Genomic DNA, 22,983 nt, shown 5'->3' on the forward strand with positions numbered 1-22,983 from the left:
TTTGGTTGCGTTGGGTCTTTGTTGCTGTATGTGGCTTTTTCTCTAGGTGTGGCGAGCGGGGGCTTCACTTCACTGCGCTGCGTGGGCTTCTCATTGCGGTGGCTTCTCTTGTTGCAGAGCATGGGCTCTAGGTGAGCGAGCTTCAGTAGTTGTGGTACACAGGCTCAGTAGTTGTGGCTCACAGGCTCTAGAGCGCAGGCTCAATAGTTGTGGCACACGGGCTTAGTTGCTCCGTGGCATGTGGGATCTTCCTGGACCAGGGCTTGAACCCATGTCCCCTGTACTGGCAGGCGGATTCTTAACCAGTGAAACCCCAGTGAAGCCCCTCACTCTTTTTTTTTTTTCATGGCTAATAGTCCATTGTGGTGTGTATGTGTGTGTATATATATATATATATATATATATATATATATATAAAACGCATCTTCTTTATCCATTCATCTATGGATGGACACATAGGTTGCTTCTATACACTGGCTATTATAAATAATGCTCAATGAACATAAGGGTGCATGTATCTTTTTGAACTAGTGTGTTTTTTTCTTCCAAAAAAATACACAGAAGTGGAATTTCTGGATCCTTTTATAGTTTTACTTTAAAATTCTTGAGGAATGATGTGCACTACTCTTGACACAAAGTTTACCTGGTGCTGTTAGGTGACTCCATCCAGGATCTCTGTGAAGACCTCCCAAGCTGTTAAAACATAAGGATAAGAACTTCCCTGGTGGTCCAGTGGTAAAGAATCCCCTTACAATGCAGGAGACCTGGGTTCAATCCCTGGTCAGGGAACTAAGATCCCACGTGCCGCAGGGTAACTAAGCCCACGTGCCACAACTACTGAGCTTTCGCACTTCAGCTAGAGCCCGAATGCCGCAAGCTACAGAGCTCACGTGCCCTGGAGCCCGTGCGCCACAACTAAAGAGAGAAAACCAGCCCGCCACAAGTAGAGAGAAGCCCACGCACCACAAGTAGAGAGAAGCCCAAGCTCCACAACAAAGAGCCCACCTGCTGCAACTAAGACCTGACGCAGCCAAAGGTAAATAAAATAAATAAATAAATAATAAATCTTAAAAAGAAAATAAGGGTGAGATCATGACTCTCATACAGATATAAAAATGAGCACAGGCTAAGTATTTTATTTCATTCAAGAGGGAAACTGCAGCTGTTATAACCGGTTCAAAAGAGAATCTGAGAAACAGACACATTACAGATCAGGACTACTGAAATGAATATGTAAATAAAGAAATTAAGGTAAAATTGGATTCTTCCTGGGTAGGGGTTTGGCGAGTCAACTGAACTTCCTACCAAGTGGACAGAATTCCATGTTACCTACAACCTTCGAAGACGTGTAAAACAGCTCAAAGACAAAGAGAGGGCTGAAATCAACGCAGAGCGATGTCCTCCAAATAATGCTTAGTTGTCCATTGAAACACACAATTTTTTTTCCACACACATAATCCTCTTCAGGAAGTAAAGGTATGGGTAATTTTCTTCTTTCAATTCTGTATTTTACGATTTTTTCTACAGTTTTCACGAATTAAAAGTGGTTTGGAAAGCCTATGTTTCTTTTTCCCTATGAGGGGGAGGAAGGTATCCTAGGCTAATACTCTATTATGTTAACGCTAAGTTCTATTCACTAATATTTTGATTAAATAGCTCACTATGATAGTAAGCTAACATGATAAACTCCTTTCCCTTATTTATCAGTTGTCTGTGGACACTTATTCTAAGACTTAACCATTCAAGGTAAGGAAAAGATTAGCGCACCAGGACACAGGTAAGAGTCCTCGAGAAGCGGTGACATAACAGACGTTCCCTTAAAGTAAGGGGAAATTTGAGTCCCTGGTCCAGGAAGCCCAACTTCTCACCACAGCACCTCTTCACCGCCAGATGAGATGGAGATATTTAAGACGTTCCCTAACTTGACGGCGCGGAGACTTCTGGGAAATAGAGTTCTGGTATTTGTCTTGCTCTCCGGGGCGGGCCTTGGCAGGCGGACTTCCGGCGTCCTCCTGCGCTAGTGCGCCTCACCCTGTGTGCGTGTTCGCGCACGCGCACCGGCGCTGCGCCGCGCCGCTCTTGTTTCCTATCCGTGCCCAGGTCACCGCTTGCTTTCGTTCCCAGGCTGTGGCCTCCGGCGGGCGAGGGTTCCGGGACCTGAAGGAGTGGACGCCGTCTGGCCCGGCCGGCACCCAGAGGGCGCGGGCTGTGTGGGCGAGGGTTCGCGTGGGCTGGGCAGAGGCTGGAACGAGGACCCCCGAGCGCGAGCTCCGGAGCCCGCGGGCTGGGCCGGAGGGGCCGGCCGGGCGGCGGCGGCGGCGGCGGCGGCGGCGGCGGCGCAGTGCCAGGCAGTCTGCAGCGCGCGGCACAGCGAGGTCCCGGGAGGGACGTGGGCCTGAAGGTAGCTTGTGCCGTAGGCCCAGAGCCGGCTTCTCTGGCCCAGTGGCTTCGGGAGGCGGAGTGATCCGTGAGAGGAGCGCGCCGGAGGAGCAGCCCCCGGACCGGAGCCTCGGGAGCCCGGAGCCGGCCAGCTAGTGTCGACGGGGTAGGTGTTGCGTCTGCGGGCCTGCAGGCGGTTGTGGACCCTGCGGCCGTTGGAGAGCGGGACTTGGGGTAGCCCGCCCCGGGCCCCGCGGGAGAGCGACCGGGAGGGTTTGAGCGCTTCCCCGAGGTGGATGGGCCGGGCTGGAGGGCAGGGCCGGCTGCTCCGGATGGGGCTCCCCTGGGACTTGTGAGCACCCGGTGTCCTGGGGGAGCAGGGGCCGCAGGCTCGGCCGGGACGTGGCGCGTCCACCCCTCCGTCCAACCCCGATCCTCCTTGTCCTCCTGTCGCCGTCTCGGCATCTCGCACGTGTCTCTCAAGGCCCATCAGCACCTTGGTTGTCTAATCTAAGCGTCCGCTGCCCCCGTGGGTTGTGCCCTGTGGAGTCGCACAGTGTAGTTAGTGCAGGATGAGTCTGCAAGGCTTCTGTTCTGCTGCCTCGCTTGAGGAAGGAAGAGATTGGGCCTGAGAAGGGAGGTGACTTGTCCCAGATCCTCACCGGGTGTGCATGTGGGGTCGCTAACAGGACTCCAAACTCCTAGGGCAGGTGTTCTGTCCACTTAAAGTCAGTTTCATAATAAAACACTCAGAAGTGCAGCGGTAACCAAATTGAGTCAGATGATTTACAAACAGTGCGGTGCCTTGATGCATGTTTATCCCACTTTTGAGAGCTTACATTCTCCCTTACTGTGGAATCTTTGATTTTAATCAATTCAAAGAGGCAATAAGAAAATACTTAAGTAGTGTCACAGGAAAATTTTTTTTATTTGCATTTTTAATTTAACTCTTTGAAACAGTCGTTCATATTCACCAATGAGAGTAACTTGATCATGTTGGTGTTGGAAAGGTACAGGTGTGTGTTTCTCTTGTAGGACCCTTTTAGCCTCTTGAATGTTCATAGGGTGTCATTTTATTGGACTTTCTTTGATGGTCCTGATGCAGGAGGTTCCTGCCTGGGCAGGTCAGGTTACTCAGCACTTCAGTTACTTGCTTCCCTTCCTCTAGGTCCACCGTTTACAGTCTACAATTTTTCCAAGAGGAGCAGAAAATGAATGAATCCCAGGTGAGTTTTCCTGTCGGTGTATGTATTCCCCCACTTCGTTTTGTAATGCATTTTAGGAGGTGTATAAGGATCCACATTTTAAAACGTGAAGGTAGAAATAGGTAAAAGACATTATCACATAAAATACAGTTGTTACAGAGTCAGGGTGGCACCTAGTTGTTGTCAGGTTCACACGTATAGGTAGTATGATGCTTTAAGGCTACTGGAATTGAGCTGCAAATATGACTCATGTTCTTGACAGTTATAGAAAAAGGAAGATACCATCCATCGTGTGATTTGTGTTGACTATAAGAAGAAAGCATTTTTGTTACTTGTGGGTTTCAAAGATTTCCTAAGACCTGGAAAAATTTGTTTGTTGAAGTTGAAATAATTGTGGATAGCTCTCCTAATAACAGGCATCAAATCATTTCAGTATATGACTTAGACTTATTGTTTATCTTAGCAGTGGGCCTGCTGCCCAACGGGAACTTGGTGCATGTGATTTTTCAAGGCTCCAAAATATTGTGATCCAAGTAGACCTGTTTATATTTTTACTATTTAGTCCAAGGCTAAAACCTAAGTCATGGAATGGTCTTCTCATCCTTCAGATATTTCTGTTAGTGTGTTTTTGGGGGGTTGTACAGCACACAGTACAGACAGATATTCTCCAGTAAGGTGTTTTCACTTCCCATTCCCATTTTAATTCTTGGTGTCTTGGTTTTATCCTTACCACTCTCCTGAATCTGTTGGTAAAGATTAGCAGTGACCTAATTATAATCAAATCCAGTGGACATTTTCAGGTCCTTACCTCTCCTGACCATCCATCTGCCTTTGACATCTGTTACTGCCAAACTCATGGAGTCTCCCTTTTCTTGGCTTTAAAAAAAATTAATTTGGGACTTCCCTGGTGGCACAGTGGTTAAGAATCCGCCTGCCAGTGCAGGGGACACGGGTTTGAGCCCTAGTCCAGGAAGATTCCACATGCCACAGAACAACTAAGCCCGTGCGCCACAGCTACTGAGCCTGTGCTCTAGAGCCCCCGAGCCACAACTCCTGAGCCTTTGTGCCACAACTACTGAAGCCTGCGTGCCTAGAGCCCATGCTCCACAACAGGAGAAGCCACCGCAATGAGAAGCCCACGCACCGCAACTAGAGAAAGCCTGTATGCAGCAACGAAGACCCAACACAGCCATAAATAAATAAATAAAATTAATTAAAAATAAATATTCATTTAAAAACCCTTTAGAAAAAATTCACTTGTATTTCTGTATGTATCTTTAAACAATAATGAGTCTTTTTAAAAAGTGGGTGGGGATAACCCACAATACCATTTTTTCTTAATATCAGTGTTCAAAGTTTCACAATTTTCTACATGTTTTTCAGTTTTTTTCTTTTCAATGAGGATACAGATAGAGCCCATATGTTGCAGTTGATTAGCCTTGAATTGTGTTGACTGCATTGCAATTGTTTTAACTTTAACATATTTTTTTCTGAACCATTTGAGAGTGTGTCATGCCCCTTTACCCTGTAATGTCTCAGTTGTATCTCCTAAGATCAAGAATATTTTCTTATGTATGCTTGCCAGAGGTAACTGAATTCAGGAAATTTCACAATGATATAATACTTTATTTTTTCAAAGAATTTTTAAAATTTATTCATTTTGGCTGTGCCATGTCTTAGTTGCAGCATGCAGACTCTGAGTTGCAGCATGCAGGCTTCTTAGTTGCGGCATGCATGCAGGATCTATTCCCCAACCAGGGATCGACCCCAGGCCCCCTGCATTGGGAGTCTTACACACTGGACCACCAGGCAAATTCCTGATATAATACTTTATTGTTATTTATTTATTACTTATTTTTGGCTGCATCAGGTCTTAGTTGTGGTGAGTGGGCTCTTTGTTGTGGCGCGTGGGCTTCTCTCTAGTTGTGGCATGGGGTTTTTCTCTTCTCTAGTTGTGGCGCACTGGCTTCAGGGCGTGTCGGCTCTCTAGCTGTAGCGCTCCTTTTCCAGAGCTTGTGGGCTCTGCACTTTGCGGCACGAGGGCTCTAGTTGAGGCGCCCGAGCTGAGTACTTGTGGTGCGTGGGTTTAGTTGCCCTGCGGCATGTGGGGTCTTAGTTCCCTGACCAGGGATCGAACCCACGTCCCCTGCATTGTAAGGTGGATTCTTTACCACTGGACCACCAGGGAAGTCCCCTTGATATAATACTTTAATCTACAGTTCATCCAGTCATCCAACTTCCAGTTTTGTCAGTTTTCCCAGTAATTTCTTTATAGCAATTTTTAATTTTTGATGGAGGACACAGTCCGGAATTATGAATTGCATTTAGTTTTCATGCTTTTTAAGTCTGTTTAATATGGAATAGTTTCTTAATGCCATTATAGTAATTGAAGAATACAGGCCAATTATTTTGTAGAATTCTTTGAATTTATGTTTCCCCGATGTTTTTTCATAGATTTAGATGGTGATTTTTTGGCAGGAACACTACATAAATAATGACTCTTTTAAGATTTATGACCCAGAATAGGTCTCTCTCAGAGAAGCTCCACGTGCACTTGAGAAGGGTGCCTGTTCTGCTCTCGGTGGGTGGAGTGTTCTCTAAATGTCAGTAACATCAAGTTGGGAATGTTTGGCAGGTGCACCATATCCTTGCTAACCTTCTGCCGACTTGTCCCATGAGTCGTGAGAGAGGGGGAATTGAAATCTCCTGCGATTGTGTTTTGTCTGTTTCTCCTTGCAATTCTGTCAGTTTTTGCTTCATGAATTTTGTGAGAAGATACCTAACCATTTAAGATTATTAGGTCCTCTTGATTAATTAACCACTTTGTTGTTGTGAATTGGCCTCCTTTATCCTGGTAATGGTCTGTGCGGTGAAATGGAATCTCTGATACTTATAAAGCCATTCCAGCTTTCTTTTGAGTAGTGTTGGTGTGCAATGTCTTATTCTGTCCTTTTACTTTTAACCTATTTGCATCTTTATATGTGAAGTACAGTGCTGTAGACAGCATATAGTTAGGTCTTCTTTTTTTTTATCCAATTTGATAATTTCTGTCTATTAATTGGAGTGTTTAGACTATTTACTTGTAAAGTGAATATTGATACAACCAGTTAGGTCATAGTCTGTTGTCTTTATTTTCTATTTGTCCCATCTTCTTTGTCTTCCTTCTGTTTGATTGACTTTTTTGTGATTCCATTTTATATCCTTTGTTGGGTTATTAGCCATAACACTTGTTATTTTAGTGGGTGCTTTAGTGTTTATAGTATGTAGCTTTAATTTATTATAGTTTATCTTCAAGTAATATGCCTGATCACTTAGCTACAGTTCCATTTTTCCCATCTTGGTCTTTATACTGTTGTTGCATTTTATTTTTAGAGGTAATACCAATCCCACAATACATTGGGTTTTTTGTTGTTGTTTGTTTGTTTTTTTTGTCAAACCGAGTGACTAGTGGGATCTCAGTTCCCCGACCAGGGATTGAACATGGGCCCCTGCAGTTAAAGTTCTGAGTTCTAACCACTGGACCACCAGGGAATTCCTGATACATTGTCATTTTTAATTAATCTTTTAAAGAGATTTAAATAATGAAAGAAAATACATAGTTACCATTTCTGGTGCTTCATTCTGTTGTGTAGATCCACATTTTTATCTGCTGTCATTTTCCTTCTGCCTGAAGGACTTTCGTTAACATTTCTTCTAGTTGATAATGAATTCTTATGGCTCTTGTATGTCTGAAAATATCTTTATTTTGCCTTCACTTTTAAAGAGATTATTGCTGTTTTTTATATCCTCCAGTACTTTAAATGTGTTCCTCCACTGGCTTCTTGCTTACATTGATTCCAAGAGAAATGTGATGTCATCCTCATCTTTGTTCCTCTGTATATAACGTGTCTTTATTTCTTTATTTTTTATCACTAGTTTTTAGCCATTTGATTTTGATACATCTTGGTGAAGGCATGCCTCCTTTTATTGTGCTTCACAGTGTGTTCAAGAACAAGGAGAATCATTCCATTTGCTCAGGTCTACTTTTCTGTCTTTCAGGAGTGTTTTAAAAATTTTCTAGTATAGATTTTGTATATTTCTTATTAAGAGTTTTTTTCTGTTGCTATTGTAAACTGTGTGTACACTTGAATTACATCTTTTTACTCTTTTTTACATAGTGAGGGCTGTTGTCTTTGTGTGTGTTAACTATATATTGTGACCTAACAGCATTCTTTTTATTGATTTGGTTCCATTGTTGATTCTTTGAGTTTTCTAGGTATGGTATATCATCTGTGAATAGAAATAGTTCCACTTTTTCTTATTGCTTATTAGGCCTTTAATTGTTTTCTCTGATTGGAGATAATGAACATTTTGCCTTGTTTCTAATCTTTGTGAGAATGCGTCTATTGTTTACCCATTAAGTAAGTCCTGACTTTAGAACTAAGAGGACTGAAGCATAGATATGTGTTTGTGTCTGGACTCAAAAAAGTGTATGTATGTACCCGTGTGTATATGTATCACACGTACTGTGCACATTAGGGTATGAGTATGTGTATACATAGGTATATTCATGTTGGTGAAGTATCCATCAATTCCTATTTTCTTGATGATTTTATAAATTTTTAATTAGGTATGCGTTTGAATATTGTCAGAGGTCTTTTCGTCATCTTCGGAAATGTAAGATTTTTCTTCTTAGTTATATTATAATGGCATATTGTATTAATGGATTTCCAAATATTAAACCAGTCTACATGCTTGGAGTAAGTCCTGTTTAGGTAATTACATATTTTCTTTTCAATGTGGTATTGGATTTTGTTTGCTAATATTTCATTTTGGATACTTGTGTCAATAGAAGCAATATTGATATGTAATTTAATTTATTTGCTTGGTTGGTCAGTCTTCTAACCCCTGCCACTTCTTGCCTTCTGGACTGCCTTAACCCAGAAGGTTATTACTTCCTATAGGTGATGTTAAAGCTCATTTGGCTTACCTTGGGATAATCTTAGGCTCTCTTGGGGAATCTCAGCTGTGAGACCTGCACAGATGTGGCTGTACCAGTGGGTGAAATCCCTTTATAAACAGTAGGATAATAGAATATGTTTACTGAGCAGTTCCTTTCCAAAATACAAGTTAAATGTTTACAGTCCCAACAAGTGCTCCTTCCAACAACTGAGAACCCATTTTGCTGGTCATTCCGTGAGGTTTCTACATCCCCATGTTCGTCTTTGTTGGAACTCTCGGGTTTCGGAGGAGTTTGTCACTGACTGTTTTAAGGAAACTGTTTTCTTCAACAAAAATTGTCTTGCTTTTCTGAAAATACCTTTATAGTGTCTTTAGACTTAAATGATAGTTTGGCTTGGTGTACAGTTCTAGGTTCAAAATCCTTTTTCCTTAAAAGTTGTGGGCATTCTCCATTGTTTCCTCTTGGTTGAGAATTAGAATGTCAGTTTCCAGGGTAACTAGTGTATTTTTTTCACTCACTCTGTAACTTTTTAGGATTCCCCCTTCCCCCTTTTCTTTTTCTTTTTTTTTGGCTGTGCAGCTTGCGAGATGCCAGCTCCCCAACCAGGGATTGAACCCAGGCCCCCGTAGCAAAAGCGCCACGTCCCAACCATTGGACCACCAGGGAGTTCCCTCAAATTTTTAAATTTTGGATGTTTTATCAGGAAATTTCTTGATCTGTTTCCCCAGTATTTTTCTTTGCAGATTATATGGTCCCTTTTGATGATGCTTTGTTTTGTTTTGTTTGCTTATTTATTTTTATGATCTTCACCTCAGGAATCATTTTCCATTCTGCCTTTGATGATTTTTTGTTCATCGTCTATCATCTCTTTCTGAAAATGTTGAATCTGTTGGATCTGGCTTCAATATCTCAAAATTTCATCATTTCAATTTCTTGTTTTCAGAGAGATTTCCTAAGTTATCTATTCTATGTCCCATTTATTATTCAAGCTTCTTACTTGAGGATTTTTTAAAAATTCAACAATTCAGTCTTTAATTTCTAAGTATTCTCCAGTGGCTTTTTCTTAGCAGAATGTTCTCATTTTCTGGAAGCAATATCCTGCTTAATTTATTAAAAAATATAAATCAGTAGACACAAATGCAAGTTGTTTCCTTTGTGAATTTGGTTCAGTCATTGTTGAGTTGTTCATCCTGATGCTTATCCTGTATTTATGTTGTTTTCTCAATTAGCTGATGATTCTTAATTTTTAAATTTCACTTTTTGAGAGAATTACTAATAACTAATTGAACATACTCAACCCATGACCCCATTTCATTCTTCTTTCCTTTGTGGAGGGAATGGCTGCAGAAGCTCTGTAAGGGAGTGGGTAGGGGTGTGTAATTAGAGAGGCATCACTGCATTTTTTTTTCCTTCCAGTTTTTTTTATTGTGGTAAAATACACATAACATAAATTTAGTATCCTAACCTTTTTTTTTTTCCTTTAACATCTTTATTGGAGTATAATTGCTTTACAAGGGTGTGTTAGTTTCTGCTTTATAACAAAATGAATCAGCTATACGGATACATATATCCCCATATCTCCTCCCTCTTGCGTCTCCCACCCATCCTAACCATTTTTAAGTGTACAGTAGAGTGGTATTAAGGCCATTCATAATGTTGTGCAGTCATCACCACCATCCACCTCGAGAGTGTTTCTCATCTTCCAGAACTGACACTCTGCCCCCAGTAAACAGTAACTTCCCATTTCTCCCTCCCCAGCCCATGGCAACCACCATTTTACTCTCTGTCTCTAGTATTTTGACTAAATACCTCATTTAAGCAGAATCCTACAGTATTTGTCCTTCCATTAAGCTCATTTCACTCCGCTTAATGTCCTTAAAATTCATTCATGTGGTAGCAGATGTCAGAATTTCCTGCCTTTTTAAGGCTGAATCATACTCCACTGTGTATGTATATTACATTTTGTTAACCATTTGTCCATCGATGGACACTTGGGTTATTCCCACATTTTAGCTATTGTGAATAATGCTGCTGTGAACCTAGGTATACAGATACCTCTTTAAGTCTTTGCTTTCATTTTTGGGGGGTATAGACCCAGAAGTGGAATTGCTAGATCATATGTTAATTCTGTTTTTCATTTTTTGAGGACCCACCATGCTGTTTTGCACAGCAGCTGCACCATTTTACATTTTCACTAACAGTGCACAAGGGTTCCAATTTCTCCAACACTTGTAATTTTCTCGGTTTTTTTATAGTAGCCGTCCTAATGGGTATGAGGTGGTATCTCATAGTTTTGATTTTCATTTCCCTAATTATTAGTGATGTTCAAGATCTTTTTCATATGCTTATTGGTCATTTGTAAAACTTATTTGGAGAAATGTCTATTCAAATGCTTTGCCCATTTTTCAAAATTTTATTTTATTTATTTCACTTTGTTTTAAAACTGTTGTTTTTGTTGTTGAGTTTTAGGAGTTCTCTGTATATTCTAAATTTTTTTAAATTAATTTTTATTGGAGTATAAATTTACAGTGTTGTGTTAGTTTCAGCTGTACAGCAAAGTGAATCAGCTGTACGTATACACATATCCCGTTTTTTGGATTTCCTTCCCATTTAGGTTACCACAGAGCGTTGAGTAGAGTTCCCTGTGATATACAGTAGGTTCTCATTAGTTATATATTTTATACATAGTAGTGTATATGTGTCAATCCTAACCTCCCAATTCATCTTATTGCCCCCTACCCCCTTGGTATCCATACATTCTTTACATCTGTGTCTCTCTTTCTGCTTTGCAAATAAGTTCATCTGTATCATTTTTCTAGATTCTACATATAAGTGATATCATATGATACTTGTTTTTCTCTTTCTGACTTCACTCTGTCTGGCAGTCTCTAGGTCCATCCACGTCTCTGCAAATGGCACAATTTTGTTCTTTTTTATGGCTGAGTAATATTCCATTGTATATATGTACCACATCTTCTTTATCCATTCCTCTGTTGATGAACATTTAGGTTACTTCAATGTTCTCGCTGTTGTAAATAGTGCTGCAATGAACATTGGGGTGCATGTATCTTTTTGAATTATGGTTTTCTCCAGGTATATGCCCAAGAGTGGGATTACTGGGTCATATGGTAGTTCTATTTTTAGTTTTTAAGGAACCTCCATACTGTTCTCCATAGTGGCTGTATCAATTTACATTCCCACCAACAGTGTAAGAGGGTTCCTTTTTCTCCACATCCTCTCTAGCATTTATTTTTGTTTTTTTTTAATTTATTTAATTTATTTATTTTTGGCTGCATTGGGTCTTCATTGCTGTGCGCAGGCTTTCTCTAGTTGCGGTGAATGGGGGCTATTCTTGGTTGCGGTAGCTTCTCTTGCGGAGCACAGGCTCTAGGTGCACGGGATTCTGTAGTTGTGGCTTGTGAGCTCTAGAGCGCAGGCTCAGTAGTTGTGGCGTATGGGCTTAGTTGCTCTGCAGCATGTGGGATCTTCCCGGCCCAGGGCTCGAACCCATGTCCCCTACATTGACAGGCAGATTCTTAACCACTGCGCCACCAGGGAAGCCCTCCAGCATTTACCGTTTGTAGATTTTTTGATGATGGCCATTCTGACCGGTGTGAGGTGATACCTCATTGTAGTTTTGACTTGCATTTCTCTAATAACTAGTGATGTTGAGCATGTTTTCATGTGTTCTTCCACCCATTTTTTGATTGGGTTGTTTGTTTTTTTGATATTGAGCTGCATGAGCTGCTTTTAATCCCTTGTCAGCTGCTTCATTTGCAAATATTTTCTCCCATTCTGAGGGTTGTCTTTTCATCTTGTTTATGGCTTCCTTATATATATTTTAGATACCGACCCCTTAGCAGATACGTGATTTGCAAATATTTTCTCCCATTCCGTGATCTCCCTTATTCTTTGTCAACTGTGTCTTCTGATGCACAGAACCTGTGGGCACCACTGCATTTTGAACTGGTGGCAAGTCGGCAGACAAGGTTAAGTTGCTCAGGTGCTTTATGGTGAGAGTAGTCTTTTAAGAATTGCTTTAGGAGAAACGTCCATGTCCAACATGGAAACAGTTGGCTTTTTGTCCAGACGTGCCTGACATAGTCTTGGGTTGCACCTCCTTTCCTGGTGTCCTGTCAGGTTTATCCTTCGTCCCAGACAGCAGTTTTCCGTTTGGACAGTGAATGTGTGATCACCCTCATTGCAGGGGTCCCGGCTCCATCTCTGTCCCCCGAGCCCACGGCCAGGGGCTGTCGACACAGTCTGAGTGGATCTGGCTGCTCTGTGCAGTGAGAACAGGAAGCCTCTCAAGCTGCTTGGTCGATTGTGTGAGTCATTCCTCTGTCAACCAGTCACTCTACTGCTGCAGGAACCCTAGGCCCTCTTGATGGGCCTGGAGATTTTCCAGGGCTCTGGTGGCGAGCCTGCTGTCACTTTTGCTGCAGTCCCGCCTCTGCCCCTGTGTGAGTGTGTTCCGTGGTCCTGGTTTCTCATCTGCTCTACTCGATAAATCAAGAATTTCCTCAGAAACATTCCTGCTGTTGGTAACTTCTGTGTTCCCGTGCTCTCATGAGAACACTACTTTTATATTTCTTTGAATTGGGCTTTTTGGGTTTTTGTCTTGTCTTTGAGGCAGGAAAGTATTGGGTTGGCCAAAATGCTTGTTTGGGTTTCCTGAACGAACATTTTGGCCAACCCAATACTTGCCTATGTTCGTTTACTCTCTTGAATTAGAGGCAACTCTTCCTGTCCAAAAGCTGCCCTCAAGAAAGTGCCTTCTTGGTCTCTGCCCTGTGCCAACCTCTTAAATATTGGTGCTGCTGCAGGTTTTGCCATGGGTACTTTTTACACTGCGTCCTCTTCTCTCCCCTGAATCCTGTAGCACACCCAGCTGAGCCTGCGGAGCCTAGCCTGCCAACATAAAATTAAAGCAGTTTACTTCTCTCGTGTTAGACCATGCTCCACCTTGTGTGTGTCACTCTGATAATACCTCAGGCAGTCTTTCAAGCAACAGATTTTGCTGCCACAATGAGATGTTTGAGATACCGCTTGAAGGAAGTACTAGAAAACTTAGCCAAGCAGATGGGTCCAGGTAGCTGGCTGTAAGAATGGAGGGGCCAGAGGATGAAAGAGTTGAACCGGGATGGCCCGAGTCCTGGGCCGCGCCAGCATGAGGAGGTAGGGGGAGGGGGCCCAGCCAGCAGAGGCTGCTGAAGAGAGCAACAAGGAGAGAAACGTCTGTGTTCACTTAGCCAGTGTCTCCTCGCCGGGCTGTAAACTCTTTGAGTGAGAGCCGGAGTGGTGGTTCATTAACTTATGTCCCCAGAACTCAGATACTTCAGTTGCAAAATTGGAGCTCTTTTTTTTTGGTTTGAGAGGCTTTTTGGCTGGTTCGTTTGTTTGACACATTAAGGAACCCAAAGGCAGTGTGTTTCTAATATGGCTTGTTTTCCTCCCACGATCTGTAACAACAGTGAGATTTTTCAGGGTCCGTAGTTGACTTTCCCGGTGAGCTGGGTGAGCTCTTGTTCCCATAAGTCTTCTCCACGTCACCCAGTTCCCATCACGGTGCCATTGCAGGGGCCAGTGTCATTCACGGACGTGGCCGTGGACTTCACTCAGGAGGAGTGGCAGCAGCTGGACCCTGATGAGAAGACAACCTACAGGGATGTGATGCTGGAGAACTACAGCCATCTGGTCTCCGTGGGTGAGGAGAGCCTGCTTTCTGAGTTGCTTCTCTGCGGGGGCTTCCAGTTTAAGGATTTTATGCTTGACTTCGAAGAAATCAGTGATGAGACTGTTTAATTTTTTTCTGGGCACCAGATAAAGTATTTGTTTATTTGCTTATCGATCAAAAGGTTCTGATTTTGATTAGGTGCAAAATAGACACTTTATTTTTTGGCCTCTGAGGCAGCACCTTCTACTCAGAGACCCAGAGCCGAGCAGCAGGTCCAAGTTGGCTCTTTCTCATCCACAGGGTACGACAGCACCAAACCGAACGTGATCCTCAAGTTGGAGCAGGGAGAGGAGCCTTGGGTAGCAGATGGCGAGTTCCCACGGCAGTTTCACCCAGGTGAGGTGGTGGAGTGTGAATTTGTAAATGGTCGCTCCGGTCCTCTGGAGTGACCACAGATGCCCTAAATCTCACCTCCTGACACCAGTAGCACTTGCCCTCCACCATGTATGTGCACGCTCCCTTTCTGATTTTGCACCGGCCTTACATTTTACAGGATTTCCGCGTCTTCTAGGACTGAGGGTGCATTCACTCCCTCTTCCTCTCATACTGTCCGTGACTAACCTCCCTATTATCACAGAATTCCTTTGTTTTCAGGCACTCAAAAGTCTGACAGAAAAGTTAACTGGAGACTTTCCTGGTCATTCTTTTTATCTTCCATTTTCTTTCCTTCCTTGCTGTGAAACGCCTCCGGTTTGTGTTCCACCCCAGTTTCACGCCCCCCTCTAGGCCCTCAGACACCCAGCGTGGTCCCCTCCCTACGCTTGTGGGTCGTCCCCTCCTCGCCGTGGGTGCACTGGTCACTGTCCCTGAAGCCCATCCTCGGTGACAGAGCACGAGTTGGTCCGTCCTCTTTCCCAAGTGCTCCTTCCTGTCCCGTCTGTCTGCCCATCCCTGTGTCGGCAGCAGATGTTCAGGAGGAGTTTATTTCATCAGTGAATTCCCATTCTTCTCTGGCCTCCTCAGGAGGCCCTAGGACCTGTCTTCCACTTCTTTGGTCTTTGTATCCCATAAAAGGGTTCATCTAGCCTCAACTTTGAAGACTTTTTTATTTATGTTGCTCATCCAAATTGATACCCAACATCTGTAACCTGTAGCCTCTTTTAACTCTTACCTGACAGAACAGTAGCACAGGAAGGATCGTGCACTTCCTTCTTCCTTAGCACATCTGATGATAAACTGACCTTTCCAAACCACGAATTCTGTGCATCTTCCCCAAGTCCCTTAATTTATTACGTTGTACTTGTCTTTTCTGCCTTGTTCCTGTTTTTGTCTTTTATGAAATGCCTTAAAATTTTTCTGCATATTCTCAGTTTCTTTTGACATTGGTGTAAACAGTATTTTCTCATACGTACTTGGATTACAGTGAATCCTATTTGGAAATTGCAAAATCTGTTTTTGAAACATACAGTTGATTTTATCACTAGGCTCAGAAGATAAGCCTATAACTATTCTGTTTCTTCTTAAGTAGAATTTAAGTTCTCCTCAATCCCCCACAGTGTGGTGCAATGTTATGTATCAAAATGAATGTCCTGTTTCCCCCAACTCTTGTCAAATGCCATTTAGTCTAGATTTCTAAATGTCTTCCATTCAAACTAAGCAGAGTTGTCCCTGCTTAGTTGTCCCTCTGCTCTCCCAGATGATACATCTTCTTTCCCTCTGTTCTCCCTTCTTTCCTTCCTTAGTTGTAGTTTGGAAAAAAAAAAACCCATAAAATTTACCATTTTAACCATTTTTAAGTGAACAGTTTAGTGGTGTTAACTGTATTCACATTGTTGTCCAACAGAATCTCTAGAACTTTATCCTTTAAATTTGACCTTGAAAGTTCAGCTCCTGCTTGAAGTTTCCCTCATTTCTCGCTCTTCATCCAGTCTTTCCTTTCTCTTCATGGCCCCTCCACGTAGTGGTTGTTAGCACAGGATTGTGCACTCTGATGTGTAATGGCAAGTGTTTGTCGCTTAAGCTCCTTTCTCGACCTGAATTATAACCCTACAAAAAGGAAGGGTCTTAGTACTCTGTTTTTCTGCGTAACATGTAGAAGATACTCCATTTGCTCACTGAGGAGCTTCTTTTGAGAGAGAATTTATTCTGAACTGTGGATTCTGAAAAAACTGCTGGGGGTTAGAGTCTAACCTGAAAGCACCCCATTTGATTCAGATTAGAAACTACTACTTTAATTTCTATTGGACAGATTAAAAAAAATAGCAAGTGTGGTCATACTTTTGACAAGCAGAGGTTTGAGTTAGGAAAGGAGAGCACAGCTGCATGAACTAGTTTAAAATTAGCTTTCAAACGGAATGTTCATAATCAAATACATGATATATAACTTTGTGTTAAGGCTATTTTAAAATTTAAGGGAAGGAGAGCTTCAAAAAGTTGGAAAGAGACTTTATAAATATTTTAAGGCTTCTCCTGAAACATAGCTAGGTTTTGAGTACATACCAGGCTGGAAGTCAGGTTGAGTGAACAAGAGCATGTGCAGACTTGTGGTTGGGCTTGAGCAGGGCAGTGCCCAGGCTTCCTGGAGCAGAGGGTGTTTTTGGAAGATGAGTACAGTGCTAGTTTGAATATATATTGTGAATCTAGGTAATGAAAATTTTACTGGCAAAGGATAACTTTTTTTTTTTCTGCTGGTATTTGGGCACAGGGATGTTGTAGATTTCTGAGCCCAGAACTGTTAGTGTTGTGTTGAATGTGGATGAGAGCAACTAAACATAGTTCAAAAGATCCAAACACATGTAAAATACATGGAAATAAAAGTTGATATTGTAGGGGCTACTTTAGAAATCTGATATTGAAGATTTTACACCAAATGAAACCTGAGAGTATGGGAACTCTTGTTTGTATTCAGACTTAAGCTATAGTATTATGTCAGGAACATGACTGGTTTTGGTAAATTTAAGTCAGCAGATTGAAAGAAAATTCACGGAAAAACTTACTGAGCATTTGTTTTGTGTCACTGTTCTAAGCATTAACATGTGCTAACTAATGTATCAATAGTCTTTGCCCAGCCCTATGTGTTAGGAGCTCTTGTCCACATTTCAGGTGAGCAAAACTGCATCACAGTTAAGTAACTTGCCCAGGTCCCCCAGCCTATGACGCATTGGAGTTGGGGTCCCGGTGCTTGTAGCCACTGTGCACTGTGTTGTAGACAAGTCACTTAGTGTTAAAGGAGACCACAGGACTCTCCAGAGAGCTGATCTTACTGGAGAGATTGGTCTACTTAGGTTTCTTACAGACATTTATGTGCCTGGGTCTCTCCTTATAGGTCAGTGTAAGTCAGGGCAAGGGAGTTGGAGCCCTGGTTGTGGGACTGTCTCTAAACATGAGGAAATTGGAGCATTTAGAATGTTTATTTGGATTTATGTGCAGAACAGAAAGGCAAAGATTTTGGAAGGGTCTAGGTTAGTGAGCATGTTACCATGCTAATCTTGGTATGAAGTGATATTATATAGTTTAATATACATTGTGATCTGTTTCTCCCAAACATAATCCATACTTGAATATTTCCTAGGATTATACATCCAGTAATTGTTCTTGCTTTCCCACGAATCCCACTTGCTCTCAGTCCTCCCGTTTCAGCCTCGGTCTGGGACCCCTTCAGTGACTTTGTCCTCTGCTCATCATTTCTTGGGTTTATTTCACGTTTCCTACCAAAGTTTTGAACATATTTGTAAAGTAACAAAGGTACTTGTGTTCAGTGTGAATTTACTCTTTCTTCTACTGCTGAGTCCTATCCTGCTCTCATCCCTTCCCCATCCCTCCCCCACCCCCCATGTCTGTCTGTTTGTCTTATATGACAAATCAAGAGGGAAAGAGGATTATATACTGATAATTTTATTTGTGGAGATAGACCCTAAAGCCAGAGTCAAGCCCACAGTAGGCCCTTGAGTACTGCTCCCATTCTATAACTGGTATGTTCAGATTCACAAGGTTTGTTTAATTTTATTCCTTTTTAGAAGAAGTCTGGAAAGTTGATGACCTGATGGAGAGAGCCCAAGAAAATAAAGATGAATGTTCAAGGCAAGCTGTTTCTATCAACAGCAGAACCCTGACTGAGGAGAGAGAGGTTGCATTTGATAAAACTTATAACATGGAAATAAGCCTTGTTCCTTCAAACCTAATGTCTCATAATTGTGTCTCATGTGGAAAGACTTTGGGATCTACTTCAGAATTAATTATTAGTGATGGAAGCTATGCAAGAGAGAAACCTGATGAGTGTAGTGAATGTGGGAAAACATTTCATGGAGAGAAACTCTATGAATTTCATCAAAATGGGGAAGCCTTTTCTCAAAATGAAGAAAGTATTCAGAAAATTAGTATTTTGGAGAAACCCTTTGAATATAATGAATGCACAGAAGCCTTAGACAATGAAGCTGTTTTCATTACTCATAAGAGAGCTTATATGGGGGAGAAGCCCTATGATTGGAATGATTCTGGATCAGACTTCATCCAGATGTCAAGTTTTAATGTATACCAGAGATCACAGATGGAATTGAAGCCCTTTGAATGCAGTGAGTGTGGGAAATCCTTCTGTAAAAAGTCAAAATTCATTATACACCAGAGGGCTCACACAGGAGAGAAACCTTACGAATGTAACGTATGTGGGAAATCCTTCAGCCAAAAAGGAACCCTCACCGTACATCGGAGATCACACTTAGAGGAGAAGCCCTATAAATGCAATGAGTGTGGAAAAACCTTCTGTCAGAAGTTACACCTCACTCAACACCTGAGGACTCACTCAGGAGAGAAACCCTATGAATGTAATGAATGTGGGAAAACCTTCTGCCAAAAGACACATCTCACCTTACACCAGAGAAACCATTCAGGAGAGAGACCGTATCCATGTAACGAATGTGGCAAATCCTTCTCCCGCAAGTCAGCCCTCAGTGACCATCAGAGAACGCACACGGGAGAGAAACTTTATAAGTGTAATGAATGTGGGAAATCCTATTACCGAAAATCCACCCTTATTACACATCAGAGAACACACACAGGAGAGAAACCCTATCAGTGTAGTGAATGTGGGAAATTCTTTTCTCGGGTGTCATACCTCACTATCCATTACAGAAGTCATTTAGAAGAGAAGCCCTATGAATGCAATGAATGTGGCAAAACCTTCAATCTAAATTCAGCCTTCATTAGACATCGGAAAGTACACACAGATGAGAAACCCCACGAATGTAGTGAGTGTGGAAAGTTCTCATATCTCACCAACCATCACACAGCTCACTTAGGAGAGAAGCCCTATGAATGTAGTGAATGTGGGAAAACCTTACTTGAAAATTCAGCCTTTGATGGGCACCAGTCACTTCCCAAAGGGGAAAAGTCCTATGAATGTAACATATGTGGGAAATTGTTCTCTGAGCTGTCATACTATACTATACATTATAGAAGTCATTCAGAAGAGAAGCCCTACGGATGTAACGAATGTGGGAAAACCTTCTCCCATAACTCATCCCTCTTTAGACATCAAAGAGTCCACACAGGAGAGAAACCCTACGAGTGTTATGAATGTGGGAAGTTCTTCTCTCAGAAGTCTTACCTCACTATACATCATAGAATTCATTCAGGAGAGAAGCCCTATGAATGTAGTAAGTGTGGGAAAGTTTTCTCTCGGATGTCAAACCTCACCGTACACTATAGAAGCCATTCAGGAGAGAAGCCCTATGAATGTAACGAATGTGGGAAAGTCTTTTCTCAGAAGTCATACCTCACTGTGCATTATAGAACTCATTCAGGAGAGAAGCCCTATGAATGTAATGAATGTGGGAAAAAGTTCCACCACAGGTCAGCCTTCAATAGCCATCAGAGAATTCACAGGAGAGGGAATATGAACGTACTTGACATGGGAATGCTCCTCTGAAGTCAGATCTCATTTTAGAAAACCCTCTGCACATAATGAGTATGGGAAGTCAGTTGGGAGTCAGATATCACTGTCTGAGAGTTCATGTTTCTGAATGAGGAAAAGCATTTAGATGTTAGATTTATTCTAATCTGAATTTTCATAGAGAAGAATCCTTAAAACTGCAACAAGAAGCAAAGCCTTCAGCAAGACCCTACAACTCATTGGACACTAGACAGTTTATACAAGAGTGAAACTCTATAAATATTTAATATTTATTTTGGATTCCAATTGTATTCACATATCAGGGAATCATACCAAGGTGAAACCTGTCAAAGTGATGAATGTGGAAAATACATTGTCATGGAAATTGTTATACTAAAAGCCATATTTCTGATATAAAATCAGATGTTTTAAGGAATGACATCAGAAACTATCAGCTCTGAATAAACCTTCATTGCAGAAAATGAAGTTTTAAAATCTTCTGGAGTTGATTATGAGGATCGTAGCATTAAATATGTATATGGCGGTTTCTATCACGTTTCCAAAATGTGATTAATTCTATGCAACTCTGCAAGTTGGGATTTGAATAATTTGTGAAAAGGCAGTATTCTTATTTGAGTATTAAGATGGCAAAATGTACTAATGTAGGACATATTGTTGGTGAGATGTTTGATAGGTATAAAATAGTTAAATACATAGTTTTCTGTTCTTTAGAGGCATTTACAAATGGTTTTTAATGAGTGCTTCATCAAGAGAGGAACCAGTGATTTTTGTAAAGTTTCCAACTGCATTTGAGCAAAAAAGACTTAAAAATACTATTTTCATAAACTATGCATAGATGATTTGGAATCTAGTCTGTTCAGTGCAGGATGGCTGTACTGCTCATGCTCTGTAACATAGGCCCAGCTCTCCTACCACTCTTGTTTTTTAACCCATAGGTTTGAGTGTGCAGTATGCCACTATTTTGTAATTCAGAAATTTTACCTGTGCTTTTATTTGATATGAATACGGTGTCATTATTTTGTGCATTGTCTCTTAGTCCCAGTATTTTGGAACAAATTAATGCAAGCTTCTAGCAGACATTTTTTGTTGATTAACCTCAGTGTCCTCCCTCTCTTTACTTGCTGGAAGAGTTTAGGTATCTACTATTCACAAGACACGGAGGGTAAATCCTGAGTAAACTAAACCAGTCATGCTAATTTCATTATGATCACCAGTAACTCGTTTATAGTGGTCACATGACCAAATCCTAGGTTAGCACAACAGACCATTTCTGGAAAAAAGGTAAAACAGTGATCAAATGGATCTTACTCCAGGAATGTGAGGGTGTTTTAATAATAAAAAAAACCCAATCACTGTAATATATCACATTGAAGAAAAGTAGTCTAGTATGCAGGAAACGTGGTGAAATCAATATCCATTTGTGATCTTAGCAAACTATGGATAGAAAGGAACTTCCTTTATTGGCTAAAGAGTATCTTATACTACAACAAACAGCATATCAAATGGTGAAATATTGAAAGTTTTCTCCCAAGATCAAAAAAAGAGACAAGGTTATCTGCTATGACTAATTTTATTCAGTATTGTGTAGAAGGACCTAGCCAGGAAAGTAAGGGAAGCAAAAGAATGAAAAGGCTTAAGGATTAGAAGAAGTAAAACTTTTATTTGCAGATGACATGCTTTTATACATAGGAAATTCTAGGGAATATTCAGATAATTCGAATTGAGTAAATTGAGCAGAATCCCCACATACAAGGTCATTATGCAAAAATTGGTTTTTAATATACCAGCAACGAACACAGAAAATGAAAAGTTTTAAAACAATGTCACTTACAGTGATATCAGAAATCCTTAAGTGCCTGGGGGGAAAATTACCTAACACTGTATTTTCAAGAATTGTATCCAGAGGAAAAAAAGAATTACAGAACAGTAAGAGGGATATATCCTGTTCATGGATTGCAAGACAATCTTAAAAAGATGTCAGTTTTCCTCAAATTAATTCATATATTCAATGCAATCTTAATCAAAATCCTAGCAAGTTTTTATAACTGAAAATTCTCAGATTCATGTGAGAATTCAAAAGACCAATAATAGTCAAAGCTATCTTCTAGAATAGACAGAACTAGAGAACTTATAGTGCCAGATATCAAGAACTGTTACAAAGCCATAGGAATTATGATAGTGTGGTAATGGCACAAAGATAAACAAATTGACCAGTGGAACAGAATAAAGATTCCAGAAACACCCAAATGTAATTCAGTCACCTGACTTTTGGTGAAGGTAATAATGCATCGTAATGTGGGAAAGGATGTTCTTTCCACTAAATGCTCTGTCATCATTTAAATTTCATAATTTAATAGAAAATAGAAAAATCAATTGAGGTGGAGTGCAATTTTAAGTATGAAATGTAAAATAATAAAGCTATAAGAAGACTATAACCTTACAGCAAGCAGTTTTCTTAAGACCCAAAAAGCACTGAATCATAAAATAAAACTTGTTAATTTGAGTATATTACATTAAAGAACTTCTGTTTCTCAAAAAGCCACCATTGAGAAAGTGAACAGGCAGACCACAGAGGGGAGAAGATATTTGCAACTCAAATACATGGCAGCAGAATCGAGCGTAGAAGAGGACTTGGTAAACGTTTTTGGTGAGGGACCAGATAGTATTAATATTTGGGGCTTTGGGCTTCCCTGGTGGTGCAGTTGTTGAGAGTCCGCCTGCCGATGCAGGGGACATGGGTTTGTGCCCCGGTCCGGGAAGATCCCACATGCCGCAGAGCGGCTGGGCCCGTGAGCCATGGCCGCTGAGCCTGCGTGTCCGGAGCCTGTGCTCCACAACGGGAGAGGCCACAACAGTGAGAGGCCTGCGTACC

The 22,983-nt window shown here is 41.4% G+C and overlaps 1 protein-coding gene across 3 annotated transcripts; it reads left to right on the forward strand.

The window, feature by feature from the left end:
* The first annotated feature begins 2,047 nt into the window (after positions 1 to 2,047).
* On the forward strand, positions 2,048 to 22,919 carry LOC132505618 (RB-associated KRAB zinc finger protein). 3 transcript variants are annotated; one of them, XM_060123775.1, is made up of 5 exons: positions 2,048 to 2,545; positions 3,548 to 3,605; positions 14,107 to 14,233; positions 14,504 to 14,599; positions 18,220 to 22,919. In XM_060123775.1, the coding sequence occupies exons 2-5, from the start codon at positions 3,591 to 3,593 to the stop codon at positions 20,124 to 20,126; spliced, it is 2,145 nt and encodes a 714-aa protein (XP_059979758.1). In that variant the 5' UTR covers positions 2,048 to 2,545; positions 3,548 to 3,590; the 3' UTR covers positions 20,127 to 22,919. The 3 variants fall into 3 exon arrangements, with proteins under 3 accessions (XP_059979758.1, XP_059979760.1, XP_059979759.1); XM_060123776.1 differs by lacking the exon at positions 2,048 to 2,545 and having other exon boundaries at positions 14,014 to 14,233; XM_060123777.1 differs by lacking the exons at positions 14,107 to 14,233; positions 14,504 to 14,599.
* The last annotated feature ends 64 nt before the right edge of the window (positions 22,920 to 22,983 follow it).

This window comes from Lagenorhynchus albirostris, chromosome 15 (assembly GCF_949774975.1).
Source record: "Lagenorhynchus albirostris chromosome 15, mLagAlb1.1, whole genome shotgun sequence".
Taxonomy (NCBI): Eukaryota; Metazoa; Chordata; class Mammalia; order Artiodactyla; family Delphinidae; genus Lagenorhynchus; species Lagenorhynchus albirostris.

Excerpts from the sequence above, each read along its gene's own strand:
- LOC132505618 (XM_060123775.1), top strand. Across the intron at positions 14,234-14,503 it reads CAGCCATCTGGTCTCCGTGG|GGTACGACAGCACCAAACCG; the intron begins GTGAGGAGAGCC and ends TCTCATCCACAG. Across the intron at positions 14,600-18,219 it reads CCCACGGCAGTTTCACCCAG|AAGAAGTCTGGAAAGTTGAT; the intron begins GTGAGGTGGTGG and ends ATTCCTTTTTAG.